This window comes from Cygnus atratus, chromosome 7 (assembly GCF_013377495.2).
Source record: "Cygnus atratus isolate AKBS03 ecotype Queensland, Australia chromosome 7, CAtr_DNAZoo_HiC_assembly, whole genome shotgun sequence".
NCBI lineage: Eukaryota > Metazoa > Chordata > Aves > Anseriformes > Anatidae > Cygnus > Cygnus atratus.
The window spans coordinates 18,039,659-18,061,657 of record NC_066368.1 but is presented as its reverse complement, the minus strand read 5'-3'; the positions used below and the strand labels follow the sequence as shown (position 1 = coordinate 18,061,657).

The 21,999-nt window shown below is 44.3% G+C and overlaps 1 protein-coding gene across 8 annotated transcripts in view; it reads right to left on the bottom strand.

Annotated features, from left to right (window-relative positions):
• PANK1 (pantothenate kinase 1) overlaps nt 1–21,999 on the bottom strand; it is a 43,899-nt gene that overhangs the window by 13,190 nt on the left and 8,710 nt on the right. For 4 of the 8 annotated variants that reach the window (XM_035567783.2, XM_035567958.2, XM_035567700.2 and 1 more), the window contains one exon: nt 5,158–5,510. In XM_035567783.2, the coding sequence (XP_035423676.1) occupies nt 5,158–5,493 (336 nt within the window). In that variant the 5' untranslated portion in view covers nt 5,494–5,510. Of the gene's footprint in view, nt 1–5,157; nt 5,511–8,385; nt 8,438–13,363; nt 13,520–13,711; nt 13,950–15,883; nt 19,306–21,999 lie in introns of those variants that run through there. The other 4 variants (XM_035567532.2, XM_035567619.2, XM_035568021.2 and 1 more) reach the window with 4 other exon arrangements.

The window sequence follows — 21,999 nt, the reverse complement described above, 5'->3', positions numbered from 1 at the left end:
GAATGCTTCCATGTGACAGTGCATGCCTCAGCAACCAGCTCCTAAAACTGAGCTGATTGCAAGGATATGCAAAAGGCCCCTTGTTGCCATACACAGATGCTATCCTAAGGAGAATGAAAGCCCACCTCTTGGCATAAACTCATAAGGAGTGCTGCAAAACAACAGTCTGTTCAAGGCTTTTTTTGTAACATGCATAGTGTCAAACAAGCTTTAGCTGTATCAGGCAGCATAACAGTAACTCAACCCAGCACGATCAGCACTGCCCTGACCACAGCAGGGCAGCTGGCAGAGCCTTGCTGCCAGGAAAAACAGAAGAAAGAGGTACGAACTTTCAGCTTCTTTGTAGTGTGGAAGCACAGTTGAAGACTTGGGTCATGTTTGCTTTCATGAGTATTTCCACCTCAGGCAAGGAGGACATGGAACAGCCCAGTCCCCCTGAGAGGGGCTGAGGGCAGCCATGACATACCTGCAGAGGGCAGAAGCCTGATGGATCAGCATCAGGACACGTACATCTCCTCGGAGAAGCTTCAGCTCATGAAAGATTTCACCTGGTTTGAATTTTCAAACTGTTACCGAGCTCTGGAGAGCACAGGAACTGCAGAACCTGGGTGCAGTTACAAGTTCATTTGTGTCTTGGACTTTCAATGAGAACTAAGAAAATATTTCTGTAACAGACTGTTCGGAATTTAACTTCTTGCAAGTTTTTAATTATCAGCTACAACAGCCTCACTTACTGCATCACGCTGGCTTTTATATTCCTTCTGGGCTTTGCTCCAGTTTTTGTTTCCTATAATGGCTCAGTCTATTTTTGCCTTCCGTCTCCTTCCCATTACCTCTCCTCCACTTTCATAAATAGGTACTTTGCTTTCTTCACATTTCAATTGTCTTCACCTCAACTGCCCCTCCAGCCCCCAAACTTGCTCCATTTCGAGCTCTGGTGAGGGTACTCCCCGCAGCTCCTTCCCCACCCTGAAGCTGGGAAATAGCACTCAGATTCAAGTAAGACAAAGTCTATCACAACTAAAAGGTCAGCCTAACGTTCACTGAGGCAGAAGAGAAGACAGACACTGCACCAGCTTTGGGCAAAAAAGCGACAGTCCAGGATGCTCTTCAGCACCTGCCCTCTCGCCAGGCAGCTAGAAGGATGTCCTCCCTCCCTGGGCAGGGAGGAGACGCACACTGCCTCTCCCCAGTCCCCCCAAAGTGAAATACGGCCTACAAGTCATCCCCAGGCACTCAGGCCCTGACACAGAGGCAAGCTCTAAAACCAGCCAGTAACTGGCATGAGGAAAACGCTCTCCAACTGCCAAGCTTAGTCTTAAAACATTTTTCGTATGGTCAAGGGGAAGGTCAAGGTCTAAGTCTGTGCCGGTAACAGCTTTCCCCCCCACACACCCCCCAAATGTGCTTTATTAAGCAACTGGCTTTTGGCTCAGGCCCTGCTTCCAGTGGAGCCAGTGAAGTGGAGTGAAGTTGCAGTGCAGCCAAGTCAGGTTCTCCAGTTATCAGTCAGCGGGAATCCCGCAGCAGAGCAGGTTTCAGACAGAAGCCTGAATAGGCCTTTCTTCCCTCAGCCTCCACATATCCCTCCTAGTGACCTGTTTTACAAAACGAAGTGACAGCCTGTTTATTCTTTGTAATACTAACAGCATACTTCTGTGAAAGCAGCGCGCCTGCTAGCATGGGGGAGGCAAAGAGCATAAGCGCTTTATATTACAGGTACACAGGCAAATAAGACCACGTCCTTTCCTCATTTAAAGAGGTTGTGTGGCTTTAACATTCATAGAAGATGTGAGGTGACAGTAAGTATTTGGAGAAAGGAAGGAGGATAAGCAGAATTAGGTGACTGATTCATCTGTGCCTCAACAGCACTGCTACCTGAAAATAACAAAAGTCAGCCATAAGGACCAGTCATTAAGAAAGGGAGAAAAAACACAACAAAAAACATATACCCACAAGAAAAAACTAAGCTGGAAACAATCCTTTTAGTGAATTACTTACTGATGCTCTTTAATGAGCATCAAATATAACCATATGTTTGGTAGAGTTATTTCTGTGGTCTAGTTTAACAAATACAGTCAGTTTTCCTACTTCTAACAGAAGCATTCTGATCTTAAGAGTGAATTAAATAATTTGCAGGCTGTTGAACATTATCGCTGGCAGTCATCAAGCAGTCCACAGAGACTCTTCCAGGTCTCCTTCTACCCATCGGCGTGGATCACAAGAAAGGGAGAGGTCAGTCAAACCTAGCTGGCTCTGTAAGTTTAGTTGCCTTCCTATGGCACAAAAAACAGCTGTCAGAAAAACAGAAGACGCCTCCCAGTTTTGTTTTAACATACAACAGCAACACAGATGTCTAGAACAAGCCTATTTAACTTATTTAGGGATTCAGAATTGGACACTAGAATAGGCAAGTAAGAGTATTTGCTAGTTTATTGTAAGGAGAAACAGTGGCTGCAACCTTAGAAGAAAACTTACTTTGGGATTTGAGTGTTATTTTGCAGTGTGTTGGATCTTTCGTCCAAAATCTATGCAATTCTGGAAGTCCCACAAGCATTTAGAAACACCATGAAAGACAAATAATTTTAAAGTATATGCATAGGGAAATAGAGGGCTAGAACAAAAGCATGTTACTTGTATCAGTTTCATGAGTTTATTACCACTTAACTAGACTTCTTCATGGAATTAAGAGCATCCAGAACCATACCTCAGTTTTTCCACACTGCTTCTAGCAGGAACATCAACATTTAAAGCGCCTCCTCCCTAAAAGGCATTATATAACACTGAATCCCGCAGCAGCAGGATATGAGACTCGGCACTTGTTCTCTACCTCTGCAGGTACATGAGTGATCAAATATTTGAACCAGGCATTTTAATGCTTTGAGAACAATTCTGAAGCTGTTGTCCAACACCAATTTACAGTCAGCAGAACACACTGGGATCGCCAGCTGTTGTTAAAATGGCTAATGAGGTGTGACAATTTAAGTGCTAGTACCCAGGACACTTAACCCTTCTAGTGATATTAAACAAGCAAACTTTCCTGTAACAGACAATATTTTGCTTCTGTAATACTCTATGGATACCACAGTTTGAACCAATAAATGTTTGCTTTAAAATACAGTGTGGAATTGGATAGCTGCAAGATGTCCGAAGCACTCATCTCAGGTGAGTGCACTTCACTGATTGCATCATGCTACCCAATACCCCCCAAGACAGCCTTTAAAGTGTTTTATCTTAAACTGCTTGCAAGTGTCATAGCACGCAGTGTAGGACTTCATGCCCAGGTGCCTCAGGAATTAGCTGTGTGACCTCATATTTTTGTACAATAGCTAGTAAAACAGCCTCAGCTTCAACTAAGACTTCTAGCCCTACATTCAGCTGAGCTGGGATAAACTGGTTCCCTCCCTGTAAACTGCCTATTTTCACCACATAAGGCCAAAGCTCTGGAGAGAGATGCCTAGCTGTGACAGCCACCAAGCAGCTACTAGTTCAATTCCACAGCTATAGGAACATGGTACGTGAACTTCTGTACTCAGGAGGCAACTCTAGCTGCTGCTCCACGATGGAAGAGAAGTCTGGGAATGCTGACCTTTCCAAAGGAATAGTCAGCCTCTTCAGAAAGCCTCAAAATGACCTCCCATTGTTACTAGATAACGTGACCTGAATCATCCCTAGGCATGTGCAAGGATGCCCCAAAACCTGAACTAAGGCCACACTGACTACTGCTAAACTCACCTCAGACTGTGGTACCTGATATCCCCTACACAACGCAAGAAAAACGAAAACCATTCCTTTTGAGAACTCAAACATCAGCAGAACCTAACTCTTAGGCTGGCTGCAAGTCCCTTAAATGGCAAGAAATCTGGTACTAGTAGCGGACTGCTACAGCAATTCAGAAGTTTGACAGTCCTTCATTAGACTAGCTTCTTCCACATCCAATGCTTACTGAAAATCATTGCACAACAGTTGGAGTTGATGTTCATCTCTTGCAGCATCCTCTTCCCCGAGGAATCACAGGATTTTAACCATTTGGTAGGTGAGGGATATTAACAAAGGGAAAAAAAACCAAAACCCTCTTGTAGTGCAGGAATGGCTGCTTGGAATTAAAACTGAAGCACATGCCGTCAAGGACTGCATTCAACAGCAGCTGATAAATCAGTGTGATAGCTCTGTAGACTGAAGCAGTCACAGAAGAGAAACTGCTGTAACCTGTCGCCCCCAGCCATCCCTCACCGTCAAGATCAGGTCAGAAGCTAGGTACAAGTGTCAGACCTGCTTGAGTAAATACTCCACATTACTCTTTGACTAGTTTGACTGTACCAGGGCATTTTCACATTTTTCTAGAGAAACATATGGAGATATGTCCCAGCAGAAATACGTGCTTTTTGTGCAAACTTCAGCAACAGTCTCAGCTCCAGAATGAATTAACTGAATTTAGAAATGAATTTGTGCAAAAGAGACACAGAGCTGTTGTACAAACTGTGTTTTAAAGTCACTGGGAAGACAGTTGCCTGCCATGTATGTATCTCAATACTTCAGATTTACCTCAGCTTCCAAAGCTTCCTGCAGAGGTTATTTAGAAGTTCTAGGAAAGCTGGGACATTGTCACCTGAAGAAAGACAGTTCTTGAGGTGACTTACTCCCAGACCTGAAATCAAAAGCCAGCTGCTATTGCCATGCTTCCATACACTATTTCTTTCCCTACTCCAAGCTTAGTCTTCCACAATCTCGACTTAAGCCTCCAAAAGGACTAATAGCAGGGGAAGGGAACCAGAGTGTAGTCTCCAGCCTGTATGGTTTCATTTCTGCATTTTCAATACACATACAGATGAACAGCTGTAGTCTCAGACTTCAAAGCTGTCGTAACACACCCTCAGCTGACTATGAGGTATCCAACCACCACAACTGCACTCTAAGGAACCATTTACTGAAGACATCCAGCAGTCATACTTCAGTAGAATACACGAGCCTCCCCACCTGCCCTTGCCTCCTCCATGTTCTCAGCAATTCCACCAATTAACAAATATGCATTGTTAGTCTTAACCATTTAGGATGAGCAAAACACATTATTTTCTCTGCAAGTTTTAAGCAATAGGACTCCCATGACTTTTTTCTTCCAAGTACTTCCCACTGAACCCACACGAACCGTTCACATACCGTTCTAAAGTCCTCCTCAAATTTGTAAGCTCCACCTCCCGTGGCGCAGAGCGTAGTATGCAAACTGGAGAAGTTCTTTTCACTACCCATCTGTATGAACCTGTGCATGGCACAGCTGGGAAAGCGGATGAAGTGCAGGTTTCCTTTGCGTCCACACATAGTCAAATTTTTCAGTTCAAGATGGACATCACGAATGCCAGTTTTGCCATAGGCTGTATTGGAGGTCAGGTATTTCCTGATGCTTTTCAGGTTTTCCACCTCCTCCTGTTCCTCTTCTGCAGTAATGTCCTTAGGTTCGAAGTAGACCAGTTTAACCAACGTTCCACCGATATCCATTCCAAACCATGGAAACGCTGAGGATGGGGGTTTGGGAGGAAGAAAGAGGAAGCCAATGTAAATACACAGGTAGCCATAGCACTTCAAATACCTGCTGAATGACAGTTCAGCGCAGTGCAAGTTACAGCATCAGCACCTGCTCCTAAAAGCTAGTGGTCACTCATGTTTCCAAGTCACATGCATTCTTTAAGACTTCATAAAGCCTATTAATAAAAAGAATAAAGAAAATCCCCAAAAATCCTTCTCTGGAGAAGCAGGTTGTAGAATGCAAGAATAATTTTTCCAGGAAAACATTTTACTCCCCAGTCAGCACCTCTTGACGGAGCACATTTACAGCATGACACCCGGTCTGACTCCCAGCACTGGTTTTTAAAGTAAACTGGAGGGGACACAACCAAACAGGAGAGCAAAATCTCTTGAGTCACACTCCCACAGCACAACATTTACAAACCCCCTTCTGACACAAACTGGAATTTCTGCAATGGCAATGCTCTGCCTGAAGAGCAGCAACCCGTGACTCTCCCCTCATAGTGGGAGTCTCCACAACCCACCACAACTAGTGTCTCTGTCAGAACTACAATTCTTGCATGTATTAGAAGAGAATGAGCTGCTTTAAATTCAGTGTTTAAACACGACTGACAGTCATCTTTTCAGAGCATAGATTCCCTTTTCTGCTGTGTACGTTAGCTATCATACAATTACGCAAGAAATGCCACTCAGCATATGGATTTGCCCCAGACGTCCCAGGTCTACAAAAGTCTTTGTACTGTTAGCAGCAAGAGAAAAACCAGCATCCTCTTCTTTTTGCAATAACTGAATGAGGTTGGTCTTCCTGCTCTACTTGCATATACACACCCACATGCATTTTCAACAGTAAGCCAGGTAACTCCATGAAGCACTGAGAAGTAAGAACACAGAAGTTATACACACGTACTACAGAAGGCAGCTTCTAGTAGCACTTCTTAGACAGATTAAAATTAAAAGTGCTCAAGTATGTTGCTAACACGCAAGATGGATTTCAAAAAGAGCAGTCATGCAATCACCTCTCTGATTTTAGGGAAAAGCAAGCAGCCTTGACAGAAACACAATGCTACCAACGAGGGTACCGCATCTTAATGCTGATACAAGCTCCAAACCACCGATACTATGTGCATCACTTTTTTTCTGCCAGTGAACCTGGCTATAAACAACTTAGAAAAAGATTTTAATAAGCACATCAGGTACTGATCACGCTGTTCTTCCTTGGGTGATCACAGAGCAGTAGGAAGTTACTAAGTTTCAGGTTGAAAGGAGCTTAGCCTCTCACTTCTTACCACAAGGGTCTCAGCCTATGCCTCATTCTTGCCTGACTGAATAATTCAAAAGGCTAAGTTTCATAATTGTTAATACCAGGAGAAAAAAAACAAAACAAAACACAAACCTTTAAATGTCAGATGCTTAAAATGGCTTCTTTGCTCCATTACTGTATGCCAAATAAACAATTCAATTTCACCCTGCTTTCCATAAACACAGGGAGGGCATAATGCAATTAACTCCCATAAAGGTGCTTCCTTACCAGTCACTTTCCATAAGAGCACCTACTGTTACCTATGGTAAAGTCTGGTTAATTTCATTTTCCATTCCCTACAAGCTGCAAGACACCAAGACACTTAAATGAAATCTAATTTGATGTTTGGGAAGATATGTCCGATACAGAATTGATGCATGTCAGCTCCCCGAAATGAGAAAAATTTGAAACAAGTGTTTTAAAAACAGGCTTTATTTTGAAAGGGCGAAATATTTTACCATGTAGTAACCTGTAATTCGATCGCTTCTGGAAGTAGAAGAGAAATACTTAAGCAAAAATAGCCGAGTCCACACTGTACAACACTGCAACGCAGTGGAATTCGGGATGTCAGTCCCAGTAGTGATTTGCACAAATCTTTGCTTAAGCTACTGAGATCTTTAATTACTTGTTGCACTGGAACAGTAAGTCTCCTCCACCTAGAGCATATCTTAACTATGCAAGCAGGAAGTTTGCCATACAGACCCAGCCTATTCCTAAGAATACATGGAACTCCAATATCCTAACATTATGGACATAAACTCTGCTATAAGCTACCTGCACTGGTAGTTGCTGTACAGTTATAGTGCAGATTTAGTTTTTGAGGGGGGAGAAACATTCCTTTCCCTTATTAAATATAAAGCCAGGAATAAAAGCATAAGTGCTAATAGCTCTGAGTTATTCATAAGATGTAAACGTCCTGGCAGTCATTTAACTTTGAGGAGTCATAATTAAATCATTAACTAACAAGAAATACTGTAAAACAAAACAGAAACAAAAAACCCCCACCATCAAGTTACTTCAAGTCTGTGTATTTCTTGGGATAGGTATGCAATGCTCATTTAAAAAACAAGTGGAAACACAAACTCTTTTTTTCCAGTTTATTCTCTCCATGAATCTAAGGCTCTTTCCTTTTGCTGTGAGCCAAACAGCGAGCTGCAGAACAAAAAGAACTTTGCTCCTACAACAGCAGCAGTTTTCCTTAGCACAAGTAAATAAAGAGCACAAGACCAGACCACAACTACTGATATTTCAGCTATGCAGGAGAACAGCTTAGTTTTCTTCACAGCTGCTAACACCGGTGATCTGCTGCAAATCGCTTGCAATAAAGGAAACATATTTTGGTCAACTAGGACATAAACCAAGTGTCAAAGTTCCTGATGAGTCCTGCTAAAATTTGCATAACCTCCACGTAACTGGCTGGAATCACAGTACAAACTTCTGCATCCCAGTGACTATTTTAACAATTTACTTGTTGTACCTCCTGTAACTATCAATATACCCTGGAACAAAACACAACACTCAAGCACCATCAGGTCTTTCCAACATTTTTAGACAGCCCACCCTACCTAGTGGGTACCCGTACACTTCAGCTTTCCTGACTCAGCTAACGCAGTATCAACAGGAACATGCACGCAGGCTGGTCCCGGCTTCTCCTACCTCCCTGAATGCAGACAGTAACACCACTCAGAGGCCACCAAAATTACAAGGGCTATCACTTCTGCAACCAGAGGGTATGAGGAAAGGTATCTGTCTCCACAGACCTGAGAGGAGATAGGGGGAGAAGTGTTATTTTATTTAACACTCGGATTTTATAACATAAAATGATGCACAGAAGTTCAGTTTCCTGAGTAGTTAAAAACCAAAAAGGCAAGAAGTGAAATCAGTCAGATCCACATCCTAGCCGATAGTTCAAGATAACTCAAAATCATGTGATTTACTATGAAAAAATGAAGAATCTGGACATGTTGCAGAAATGCCTCTACAGCGTAAGAAGTGCATTTCTCCTTAGCGAAAATTCTCTGACAAGACTTGTGAGCCGATGTCTCTTCTCAGAGACAGTACACGATATACCTATTGGCTCAATGAAATCTGTTATTGTAGAGAAAATAAAACTACCCTACTGTACCAGTCCGCTGCAGTAAGTCATAAAAAGTGGTAACACTATGAGATCTAGCCCTAGGTCCGACAGAAGTGATACAGAAAGCGTCAAGACGAATCATGCTGTCTTAAAAGCCTTGCGTAAATCAAAAGTTCCGCTTACCTTCTTGTGAAGATTTATTCTCTGTATGTTAATAAACTGCACCAACTTACTGGTTTGTTAGCTAGAGAGAAAAAATTTCCATTACTCCAAAACTTAGCTGCAGAAGCATGTGACAATGCAAACAGAAGGTATCCACAGCATTGCATAATGAGGTAATCTGATGCACACCAACAGCTGTGCTATCTGGGGGAAAGGTTTACTCATGAGAAATTCCATGATACACTTCACCTAGTTTCTCCACAAGCTATGAACAGTATGAACCCACAAAGCTTTTCCTATAAAGCACATTACATTTAAAATTGAACACGTTTAACTTTTAAAAATCCTTCCGCTAACATAGAATTTAAGGCAGGGTCAGGGAGAAGAATATCAGACTAGCCTGCTCCTCCTCCACAACTCAGGAGAAGTAAAGGAGAACTCCCAAGCCACTCAGCAACACTGCCCCCAATTAAAGGGGATAACAGAGGGCAATCCCTTTCATCCATTTAAGCAATCATTACACAAAGGTAGTTGCTATGATCATCTCCCTAGAACTGGCAGTAACACCTTTGCAACCTTAATTACACAAACCTGGCCAGTCTCATTGAGACTCCTTTCATTAATAAGGAATTCCCTTTCCCTGCACTTGTCTGAATTGATTCTTTCCTTCAAGCGCAGGTACAGTATCTCAATATTTTATCAGTAACTTGAATGGTGATATCAATACTCTTTGATACCTTCACCATAAATCTCAGATAAAAGACCTTGGCATCTGCTGCTTGTTGTCTTGTTTTTTTTCCTGGATGCATGTGACGAAATCCTATGATTTCGCTTACATCTTATTTCCATGGCTTGATGCACTGATGAGCTAAGAACTTCCTCCTGCTTTAATTGGGACTGGAAGAGGGGAGAGAAAGCCAAAACTAAAAATAGAGGGGGGAAAAATAAAACGAAAGTCACATCTAAGACAGGATATTCTCCTCACAGCTTCTGAAAGCTGCTTTCCATTTATAAAGCAATAATAGTTTACATGTATATTTCAATCATTCCTTCCTATATTGCACAGTTATTCTGAGCAATCCAAACATATGTTTTGAAATGGAAGCATTTGTTTTCCTTTGAACAAAAATAGAATATGTAGCTTAACAGATGAATTATAAGCGCTTAGTAATGGAAGTTTCTCCAAACCTTACACAGCTAAATAAATCACACATGCAGTAAATGCAGCTTTGCAGCTCATTTTCAGCAGCAAGCTCTTATTGAATGTCTGCCTCCTCATCACAAAGATGAAGAAAAGTCTTCAACCCCCAAAGCAGAGCTGTCTGTCAGACAGGTGTGACCATCCATCCACATGTAGGTACCTCTGTTACCACCAACCCATTTCTGAAGACAGCAGCGTGAGTCTAGGTCACTACCTCATCTGGATAACTTCAGAAGGAAACGACCAGCCAAAAGCCAAACTCACAAAGCTACAAGTGATAATCACCTTGACAAGATTTTCCTTCTTGCATCTGACAGCGCCCTGCCCGATGGCAGCGAGAGGATCTAAGCTTCCCTCTCCTGTTGACAAAGCATACCTCGAGGTAGGGCTAGTATGCAGCTGGAACCCGCAGGATGCTCACTCGCCACAACACGCCCACTGGTTCGGCTGGGTACGACCAGCCCCATTCCTCAAGCAGCCCTTACATCTGCCTACAGGAAAATCAGCTGGAGACCTGAAAAGCGGCGTGCCTCCAGAAATAATTTACAAGATTAAAAAATGGTGGGATATTCCTACTCCTTGGACAAAGCATCAGTAGCCAGCAGCACTTGTTCACTGTGTCAAGGAGCAGTAAGACCCAGACCATTTCACTCCTGTGCTCTCCATTAAAATCCATTCTCTAAGTCGTGGCATTCCACATTTAACATCACCACAACTGAAAAAAAGGTTTTTCACATTGAAATACCTAGTATAAGTAGTGCTGCATAACTACGCTGCATCTGTGCCCCACAGACGTAACAATGTCAATACTGGCCAGAAGCATTATTTACTGTGAAGCTGCAACTTAGAAGTGTTTGATCGGGGCAGTTTTAAGGCACATTGGGTGTAAGTAGCCCTGCTGCCTCCAAGCATGCATTATTTGACCTCTACCTATTACCAACTGAGGTGTGCAGAGATCTAAGATACTGCTTGAACAGAGACCCCAAAGCTTTATCTTAATTTCAGAAGAGCAATCCAATTAAGACATCCAGCTGGCTTCTTCCCTATGCCTGATGTAGAACAATGCCGTCAAGTATCCGCCCAGGTAACTGCCATGCGGAAATCTTGGATCTTACTTGGCTACGGTGCTCTTTCGCGGGGGTAGGATCGATGAAGGCACTTAACTGTTCTTCGTTCTTCTGTTCAAAGATCACATTTATACTGAACACGGTGACTTCAGCAGGCTTTCGAAATTGGCAGAATTCACAACATCTGACTATTTTATTATCACCTGGAGCACTACAGAGCACAAGGCATCACAACTGGATTCATTACACCGTGCTGCAATACAGACAGGTAACAAACCTCAGCCGCACGAAGGGCCTGCCCCAGTGATTTGAACCAGAAAACTGGCGGAAGCCTGACATCCCCAACAACTCACCTGGTTCGACCAAGAAAGAAACAAAGCCAAGACCAGCTCTTTGGCAGGAGATAAGTCAGTTCCCAGATCCTCTCTCAGCACTGAGAACAGCAAAGAACACGGGTTTCAAGGGGAACCCTCCCTCCTCAGAGGGGAGAAGGGCTTGGGAATGCAGAAGTCTGCTGCACCTTGGCAGGAAGTAAAATTGTTCAAGAAAACATGTAGTTTGTGAGGATTTGAAGGAAGAATTGCAACAGAGAGTTTCATTTTTGGAACATTGGGAAATGACAATTAGCTTCATCACCACGCAAAGCAAATCCCACAATCAATATTCAAGTCTTACACACCATGTGGCAACTGCACCACATTTTGCAATGTGTCCCTAAGCACAGAACAAACATCTGTAAAGAGCAGGATTAAACACAAAAACAAGAAAAACAGGACCGTGTAGTATTCTCTGGAGATAGATGCAGTGGAAAGCTATGCAGTACCAGAACGCAAGTCAGATTTAATCAACTTTTTAAGCTTGGGATAATGTGTTATCATGCTTTCCTGGAAGACTAATACTAAATTGCAAGTTAATTTATATGCTTTCTGGACAAGAATAAAAGGATGAGATCAGCAACAATTTATGCATCTTAAATAAAAGACAAAAATTGCCCACAAGAGAATTTTAAAAAGCACTTCTTCCCTTGGCTGCTGTTTTCATTACAGCCCTCTTAAGAAACCGCAGAACCGAAGGCTCAGCTGCTGCACATGTCGGGCAACACAGCCATTGTCACCTGGGCTCTATATGCTGATGAGCTATTTTTCCCCTCAAGTTGGGAGGGAATTGAAATTCCTTGTTTTTGTCTTACTCAAGTGATCGCGCTAGAAGCCTTATTCTTTGCTTCAGAATAGTTTTAAGCATTATGAAGAGTTTGATATGCAAGTGCTGACTCTTCTTAGTTCCACCAGATGAAGGCTGAAGTTAGTCCAAGTTCTGTCAGTTTTGTTCTCGAAGGAAATTTTGGAGCTGGACAAAGACTTAGAGAGCTGGTTTGCAGCAGAGATCAATGGGGTCACCAGCACGTTAGATCTGGTCGCAGGCTGCTTTAAATAGCCACAGGTACCGCAAGCACCACAACACTAATCGATACGGAGAACATTTGGAGGGAAAGGGGTAGGCAGAGCTCAGCAGAAGCGTTTAAGAGGCAGAAGGAAAGCTGCAGCTCTTCAAGGATGTTCCTGACTATTTCGCTCTGCTGAGGGAAGTCTGTAAGCATTCATTTCAGACTGAGGCAAATCCAGGCTAGCTGAACGCACACTGCTTCCTACTGAGCAGAAACATCTTCAGGCTTTGGCAGTGGGTAGCTGCGATCCTGGCTACCCCGATTACCCTTCGGAACACGCCGAACTCCTACGAGAAAGCCAACGCTTGCTGGCTTTACTTGAGGGGTAGAGAGGCGAGTGGGGCACACACCAGGGCGCGTCCCCAGTTGCCTGCTTGTGGAGTTTAACTGGGAATCACTCGGTAGCTGCGTGCCTGTGCACAAGTTAGCTACAACCCAGTAAATAAAGGACGCTGATCAGTAACGAGCCGGTACAAGCAAGCAGATCGCAGAGATGCCCGGGACAGCCGCGGGACCCCGGGCAGGGCGAGCCGTGGGTAACCCCGCCGCCCCCAGCGCCCCGAGGGGCCCTGCCTCCCCCCTCGCTACTCACAGCGCTGCTTGTGCACGATCAGCTTCATGGGCGCGGCGGGGAGGCGGCGCGGCCGGCAGGACCCCTGGGAGCCGCCCGAGCCGACGGGACGCGACGGGACGCGGAGCCGGGGCTGCGGGCACAGCCGGGGCCGCCGCCCGCGTTTGTGCGGGGCCGCCGCTCCCCGCCCGCCGCCGCCCCATTGGCGCAGGGCGGGGCCGGGCCGGGCCGGCGCCGCCGCATTGGGCGAGCAGCGGGGGCCTCGCTCCGCCCGCACGGCCCGGCCCGGCCCGGCCGCGGGGGGGGGCGCGGGGGTCGACGGTGGCGGCCGGGCGCTGCCGAGCCGGGCCGCCCGCGCTGGGCACTTACGTGGCCGGTGCCGCCTGCCCGAGTCCCTCCTGCGGCGCAGCCTGCATTTCTTGGCCGGCGAGCCGTGGCCGGGCGGCGGCGGCGGCTCCGCGCGGAGCAGCAGCGGGTGCGGCGCCTCCCCGCAGCCGCCGTTGGCGAGCGGCTGGCCGGGCGGGGGGCGGCCGGCGTGCAGCAGCCCGCCGAGCCGCGAGCAGGAGGAGGCGGCGGCGGCGGGCTGGGCGCGGAGCTGCTCCCCCATGGCGGCCGCCTCGGCCCCTTTGTCTGCCGGCTCGGCCCTGGCTGGGCGCGCCGGAGCCTCCGCTCGCGCCGCCCGGGGATGCGGCGCCCGCTCCCCCCTCAGCCCGGCGGACGGCGCAGGCGTGGTGGCCGCAGCGCGCTGCGGAGGGGCCGGGCCCGCCGCGCCCCCCCCGGCACCTGCGGGGCCCTCGGGAACGCGCCCGGGGGGTGGGGGGGAGGCGCGCTCCCGGCACGGAGCCGGCGGCATTGACCTTGGAGGCGCCCGGGCCCGGGGCTCCGCCTGGCCCCCGCCCCGCCTGGCCGCGGCCGTGCCGCAGGGAGAGCCGTGCCCTGAGGAGAAAAGAAGGTCGTTTGTGGGGTGGCCGTCAGCGAGCAGCGGGGCGCCCTGCGGCTCCTCCTCGCACCCGGAATTAGCGCTCTGCACGCTGCCCCCGGGGCACGGAGCCATGCCGACCGCCTCCTGACAGGGATGCCGTGCTGAAAAACGGCTTCCTGAGAGGGAACGTCAAATCCTCTCCGCCGCCTGACCGGGCCGGCTGATACGCACGGCGCTGAGAACGAGCCGTGCGTGAAGCTGGGGAAGTGAAAAGTGTGTCTGAGAACGAACAACACGAACGTTTTTCCTCCTAAAACCAGTTTCTGGGGACTCGGAATCGTCCTCATGATACACCAGCAACTGCTGCCATCGCCAGCCCCCAGGCAGCTGCCCTGAAGGTGGTGGGGAGGACTGGAGGCAGCGTACGCATTTACTGCTAGGAGCCGTGGGGCTTCCAAAACTGTGGAAGTCACCGAGAACTCCCCACCTTACTGAATGAAATCTAACTAAACCCAAGCCACTGCTCCCTGGGCTGGTATTCAGGGACCTGCATAACCGTGTTTGCAGTAGGCAGCTGGCTGGGTAGGGTTTATAAGTGATATTTGGGACCACGAGGAGTCCTTGCTGCTTCTGTCCCTTGGCCAGCAATGGCTGGCGCCTTCTCCATCCGTGACCCAGGAACTGACTGGACATACAGCCAGCCTGGTGCGGAGCAGGAGATCATTTCTTCAAACCTGTTTTTCTCTGCAATCGCAGCCTAACTGGGAGTAGACGCGTGGGCACTTAGCACAACTCGGCTGAAGGGTGGCAACTTTTTACCTTACTCCACCAAAGCAAAACCACATTTAATTGCACGCTTACGTTTCCTTGTGGTAGGAGAAGCAGCCCTTCTGCTGACTCTGCAATGGAATGTAGTACCTGGTTCAAGTACTGCATCCAACCTTAGGCACTAAACTTCCAGATAACTAACAAAGGATAAAATGACAACGCCGAGTTTTAGTCTAGGAAAGGCAAGATTTGAAAGGATATTAAAACCTGGAATGGGTAACAGCAAAGGAAATACATTGTGGCTGCTGAGAAACAAGAAAGAATTCATGAATGTAAGCTGCAGTACGGGAATTTTGATTTAGACTTGAGGCAGGTATTTCCTAGAATGAAGTTAAAGAAGCATTAGATGCACTGAAGGCCTGGCCTAGATAACTTTTTGAGATTCTTTCCAATCTTATATTTCTAGTATTTCCCTAATGTTTTGCTGTAGACACTGCACAATTATGTCCACGGCAGAAGTGGAATGGATTGTGCTGAATGGAAGAAGGAGGTTAGGACAATATTCTGTTAGGATATGATCCACATCAGTCACAAGTTCAGAGGCAATACAACAAGAGGAAGTGTCACCCGCAAATAATATTGGAGAAAATATAAACGTGGAGAAATGTTAGAGTGGTCCAAATCAATCAACAGGTTTTGCATACAAGGACAGACTCCATTCTAAGTGTACAAGTTTACCTGATCTTGTAAGCTCTCTGTCAGGTATCAACACTTTCCAAATTTTTTGCATTACTGTGAAAAGATTACATTTCAAACTAATGTGCTGCTTTACCAAAACAATTTCAGACTCTTGTGCTGATGAATATCACATGAACAGATTTATGCACTTCAAAATACCACTTTTTTGTTTTAGTTTACATTACTTAATTTTGAAAAGCTTTTGAAGAAGTTTTGCATACCCCTCAATTTTAGTTTCAGAATTCTTCACCTCTTCTGCGATGTAAATTAAGACAAAAGGGATAAAATTAGAGGATGTTTAATGCATCATGTGATCATCTGTAAGGGTTTAAAATGACGGAATCTCATGCCCTGAGGTGTACATAGTATTGCTATAGTGTAACTAGTCTGCTAACACTGACTCTCTGCATATTACTTGGATGGCAAACATTTCATTCATTATTCCATTCCTGCCTGCACTTCAGATGCCCAGCTTTGTATCACCTCTACTTATTTGTTCATAAACACTTGGAACCAGGCTGTAACATTCTAACTCTGTCAGTTCCATCAAACTAGCAACCGCATGGTGGTTAAGATACTCTACCACAGGAGCAAAAGCACTGTACTCCAAGCCCTACAGTTTCAAGCCCAGTGGCAATGGGGGGACCAAAAAAAGAACACACAAGCAAAAAACAACAAACACCCACAATCAAGTGTCTTATCTGGCAGGCAACTCTGCCCGAAATTTTCAGGAATTCCTTGCTCATTCTGTGGGGCTCACATAGCCCCAGCTTGAGGCAAAGCTGAAGCAAGCACCAAACAGGTGCAGGCCACATGTAAACCCAGTACCCAAGAACCCCCCAAAACTGCAACAGAGCACTGGTGTTGTTATTCTAATTCAAAGCCAGCCAGCTACAAAGCTTTGGTCATATTCTGGAGAGAAGTGGTAATAAGGAGTGACATCTTTAATAAGAAGCAACATCCTTCTCAAATTATACAAACCGTATCATGCAATGTGAAGAGTGTAAGGAAACAGACTTCTGGTTTAGCTGCCTGCAGATTTATGTCCTAGGGATTGCTGGCACTCTGCCATTCCTGCTTATATTTCCATTCAGGTTACTTCTATTTTTATCCTGTTTCTATACTACAGGAATGTCATACTAGTTTATACCAGTTCTTATTCAATTTTTCCTCTTAGAAAATAAATACAGTACAGCTTAATTAACATTAAAAATATTAGGAACATTGGTTTCAAAAATCAGATACTGTTGATTTGTTTTAGCTATATTCACATATCACACATATCTAAAGGAAAGTGCCACGTCTAGGAGCCCAGTATTTCTTTCAGATTTCTGTTCCAATTTCTTCAGAACCTGGGGAGGGATTACTTTTTGTTGTTGCGTATGTATGCATATCTTTGGTAGACATACATGTTTAAAGTATGTTTTAATGCTCTTTTTTCCCTGCTTTAAATTGTGGGGTCAAAAGACCAACAGTCAAGCAAAACTATTTGATGACAAATGGTGGGTGCATAAAATAAGTGGTACAAATGAGCTCAAAAACTGCAACATTAGTTTTTAAAAAGGGACCCGAAGGGCTCTAGTATTATCAGATGTGATCACAGAAAAGCTAAGCCCAACTATGGCAACAGCTGCCCAACCCGAGAACTCAGCTTTTCCAAACATTAACGCATCTGAGAGGGGAAACTGCAGGTTACAGAGGAAACAAAGGGCATAAATTTAGTCCAATGCCTAAATCTTTGCTAGATTGAACCCAAGAAAGGTTACACTGAAACCATCCATTCATTCACTCCCCACCCACCTCTTGGCTCTTTTCAATTATGCCTTCTGTGACACTTAACAACTGTTGATTTTGTGAAGAGCTGCTCTGTTCCTCTGCACAGCCAAAGCTCATCTCCCCACCGCTTGGCTCAAGGGAGAGAAAGACAGAGAGAAGCACTCTAAGCAGGAACCTAGCATGGGTGGTCTGAAAAGCCATCAGGAGAAATGTTCTTTCACTTCACTGATGACAAATTGCGCACTGAGAGACCTCTAAGCCCAAGTGCCCAAGCTGAGTGTCCAGGCAAGGCCGGATGAATGCTGCCTGGGAAGTTTTTCTGGACTAGGACACGGCCTGTGTATCTAACAACACCAGCTAAGACATGGGAATAACAGTTAGGAGAGTACAAAGGCGTAGTCTGGCCTCACCAGTCTCTCCATTCAGACTTTTTGCTGGCCAAGTGGTTTCCACAGCTATTCTCAGGAAGATCGGAGATGAGGTTAGAGTTCGTGGTTGCCCTCTTTCAACCAAACTGAAAAAAGCATGCAGCAGTCACAGAAAAGCAACAACCCTTCCTTGCTAAAGCTTTCCCTGCCAATACCTCTGTTTCTCTGTGCCCAACCAGACAATTACAACTTAATTTACAGGTTTTTACTCTCCAGCAGAGCTGTTGGTGTCCATCTTTTATACAAAACAAAAACCTTCTGTGCCTTAGTTCAGACATTTCAAATAAAATTCCCCAAATCGGTAAACATTTAAAATCGAGTCCTTGATTATTGCTTAGGAGTACAAGTCAATGACGATGTAGTAGGTGTTGGAGGTGAATCATCTTTTGCCATAGTTCCTATTTTGCAGTTTGTTTAAAAAGAAAAAAAAAAGCTGAAACCAGGTAATGGATTCAAACTATTACATATGTAAAAAGCTGAAAATCTTGTTGCAAGTACACTCTCCTTTGGCCCCATTCGTTAATCCACTCTCTCTCTGCTTCCTAAGCACTTAGCTCAGCACACTTATCTTTACACTTATCTTTAAATACACAAAATTTAATTGGAAAACATGCAACTTCACAACCCACTGATTGAGAAATAGTGTTCATCATCGTAAAAATGATTGCGACAAGTGGCAGAGCATTCAGTAGAGAAAACAATGGCCTTTGCTCCATGACTGCTACCCCACAGACAATTACCCTCCTGTAAATACACGTATTGGTTTTGCTTGGCTGAATATATTTATGGTGTTTCTTTCAACCCAGTGTTTATATATCATCCATCCATCAAAATGCCATTGGTAAAGAAGTGACAGTTTCAAAACAAGCACTTTGAAATACAACAGAATAGTTGACAATTACAACTGACAATTACGAAAAACTCTTGCTCATCCAGCACTACCAGATATAAAAATTACCTGGTCCTCCTGTCAAAATTCAGCCGCACTGAGATTTTCCACTTGCATTGTTCTGTATTCCCAGGGCTTAAATGCTGACATGAAATTCCCATGGATGTTAAAGATTATGGATCAAGTTAAAACAGGGGACCAGACCTATGCGGGTACGCAGGAGAAGAAAAAAGGCTTCTCTCTGAACTGTTCTGGCCAGACACACCTTCAATCCAGAAAGAGCTGGATTAGTTCTCCAAGGACATAAAGGACACAGTTTCCCTCTTCCAAACATTAGTTTCCCTTTTCCAAACTAGTCCACAGACGGGGATAACTGCAGAAGGGAAACAGCACACCTCTGGCATTCCTCCTCAACCACCTTCAGGAGCAGGGAGATGTCTGTCTGAACAAAACAAGCATTTAAGCACAGGGTGACATCCAAACACCACAACTAAGACTAGAGTTAAACCTTCAGTACCTGAACCATATGACTTTGCTTTCGGATAAATAAACCAAAGGTGCACCTATGGTTTTGATGCTGAGAAAACACTTTATATATGTCCTTGTGAGATTAAACTAAAACGACAGACACTGAAACTCAAAAGCTAATCTTTTTAAAAATATCTTTTTAAAGTCCATGTTTGCAAAGAACTAGAGAGTCTTGCGTAGGAAGGGGCTGTGCTATAAATGACAAATTTGTTCCTAAAAGCTCCAGCTACCTAGTAACAAAGAAGAGAAACAACCAAACATTATGCTAACATTGGGTAAGTTTGCCATAGTTACATCCTCTGATATTTCTGGGATTGGCGATCTTTTAGAGTAAATATTACAGTGAATAGTCTGTTGTGTGCAATGAATTTGGTTTTACTCAAGAAGCCTATTTAGAGATTTCAGGTTTTCACATGGTCAGTACAAACTACGTATGCAAACAAAAAAGATCTATAATTACATACTTCTGTTTTCTCTTTAGATACACTGTGAAAAGAAAAATATATAAAGTAACTTGCAGGGTCTCTCCTGTATAGGAGATTTGCATTTCACTGCAGGAACCTTAATGTTACCAAAATATTTATTTTCTTGTAATAAAACATAACTTATCATCCGTACGCACACTTGGTCTAATGGGAATTTAGGACCCACAGAAATCATCTGGGTCATCAAAATAAGTTCTTTGAATCAATGACTAATCTGAACGGGTCAGCAAGATGTACACCAAGTATTTAATATCTTGTAAGATGTGACTGGACATCTTGGGACCAAAACATTCTTTTGACACTCACACATAACGTCCTGATGATGCACATTTAGACTCCTTAATCTCATGAACACCGCTAACCAAATATGTTGTATTTATCCTCAATTTTGACAAGGAAGTCAGATAAGGAAGCTACAGAGCTGGTTTTGGTGCCAGCCATTTCACAGATGGGAAGAGAAAACAAAAGCATTTTATATCTCACATACGACAGGAGAGAAGGATATTTTTTTGGTTTCAAAACCTCTGTATATCCACTCAAAGCAGAAATGATGGGGCTAAGATGTTGGTCTCCAATACTTTTTGCCTAACCGCTCTAAAATCATCAAAAGATGAAAAGAGCCATGTACCTTATCTTCATTCCATCACCCCTTAGAAGGGGAGAGAGTGGAGGAAGAGAGCTAGCACGCAAGCCAGGAAGGAAGGTACAACTACCCCGCCATGTGAAGGTATGACAAAAGTACTGCTACAGTAATCATGAGGCATCAGTGGTGGACAACTGCAAGTAAGAGAATCCCCACAAGTAACACAATATGATCTTGTTTCCATTCACAGGCACAAAACAAGTCTAATATAAAGTGAAACTGAGATACCTGACCTAAAACCCTAATCCAGTCTGATTTATGACTTCCTTATTATGCCAGTTTTCATACCTTAGATTCTCTCAGAGCACATAAACTAAACAACGTATAGATAAACCAGTTCATTTTAATTCCCACATTTTGATGCAAATGCAAACAGCACTGAGCTGACACACTATGACTGTTCTTCATAGGATTAGGAAAGACTACCTAATCAGTGAAAATGCTTAATAAAAAGTTTATTGGGATCTCTTTCCTGCAGAGAGAAATCAGGCAGGAGTTCTAGTTTCAATGAATTAGAAAGTCTGTGGTTAAAAACAATCTTCCACACCTAGTCACCAAGAAAGTTTAAATTTGATTACAAGCAGATTGATTCGAGTCACAGCACAGACTGGTGTAAGGAAAAAGGAAAATGGCAGAAGAGTTCTGAATTTACGTGCTTGGCGCTTATGTAGCGCCCTGTGCCCAGAGATCTTCAAGCACTTCACAAACTGTGAAAAACTGTTCTTCTCACCTCTCACTCAAAGACAGAAAAGCAACAATTATAAACAGAAAGTAGTGAGACAGCAGAGAAAGGACGGTTCTCACCTCTAAACTAAAACCAGTATTGAGTTCAGATTGACCCCAAAATGGAAATGAAAATACCCAGGCCCCCTCAAGTGGAAAACATAGCTGTAGGATTCCACAATCATTCTCAGATTTGTACTGCATGTACCCAGACAAGGTCAGCACTGAAATGAAGCTCTGAAAGATTCCAACTCTGTTGGAAAAACATTAGAAGTAAATATCTTAATTTCCTGAAAAGGAATTCCTATTTATCTCAAGCCGATCACAGATTCAACAAACAGCCTCAGTTCCCCAGAAACTGTATTCCCAGCAAACTGTCTATTAATCTAGCAGAAATTGTATCCACGGCAGTTTGTCTATTAATCTAGCAATGTTTTGGATTGGCTGATTAGCAGTCAAACTTACATTTCATCAGACAGAACATGCTGTCTTCCATTTGATATGGCAGGGCCCTGGAAAGACTCCTCCTTCAAGCTACTTATTGAAACCAGGATCCATCTCAGGTTTTTTGTTGTTTGTTTTGGTTTGTTTGTTTCTTAAAAAAAACAATAAACAAAAAACCCAACCTTGCTTGGAGTTTCAACAAATTAACTCATCAGTATTAGCTTCCTTTGTTGAAGCTCCTTGAGCCTATTGGAAACACACATTTTCACCCCACCAACATCTTGTTGTTCTGCTTGTAACATTCAGTGAAAAG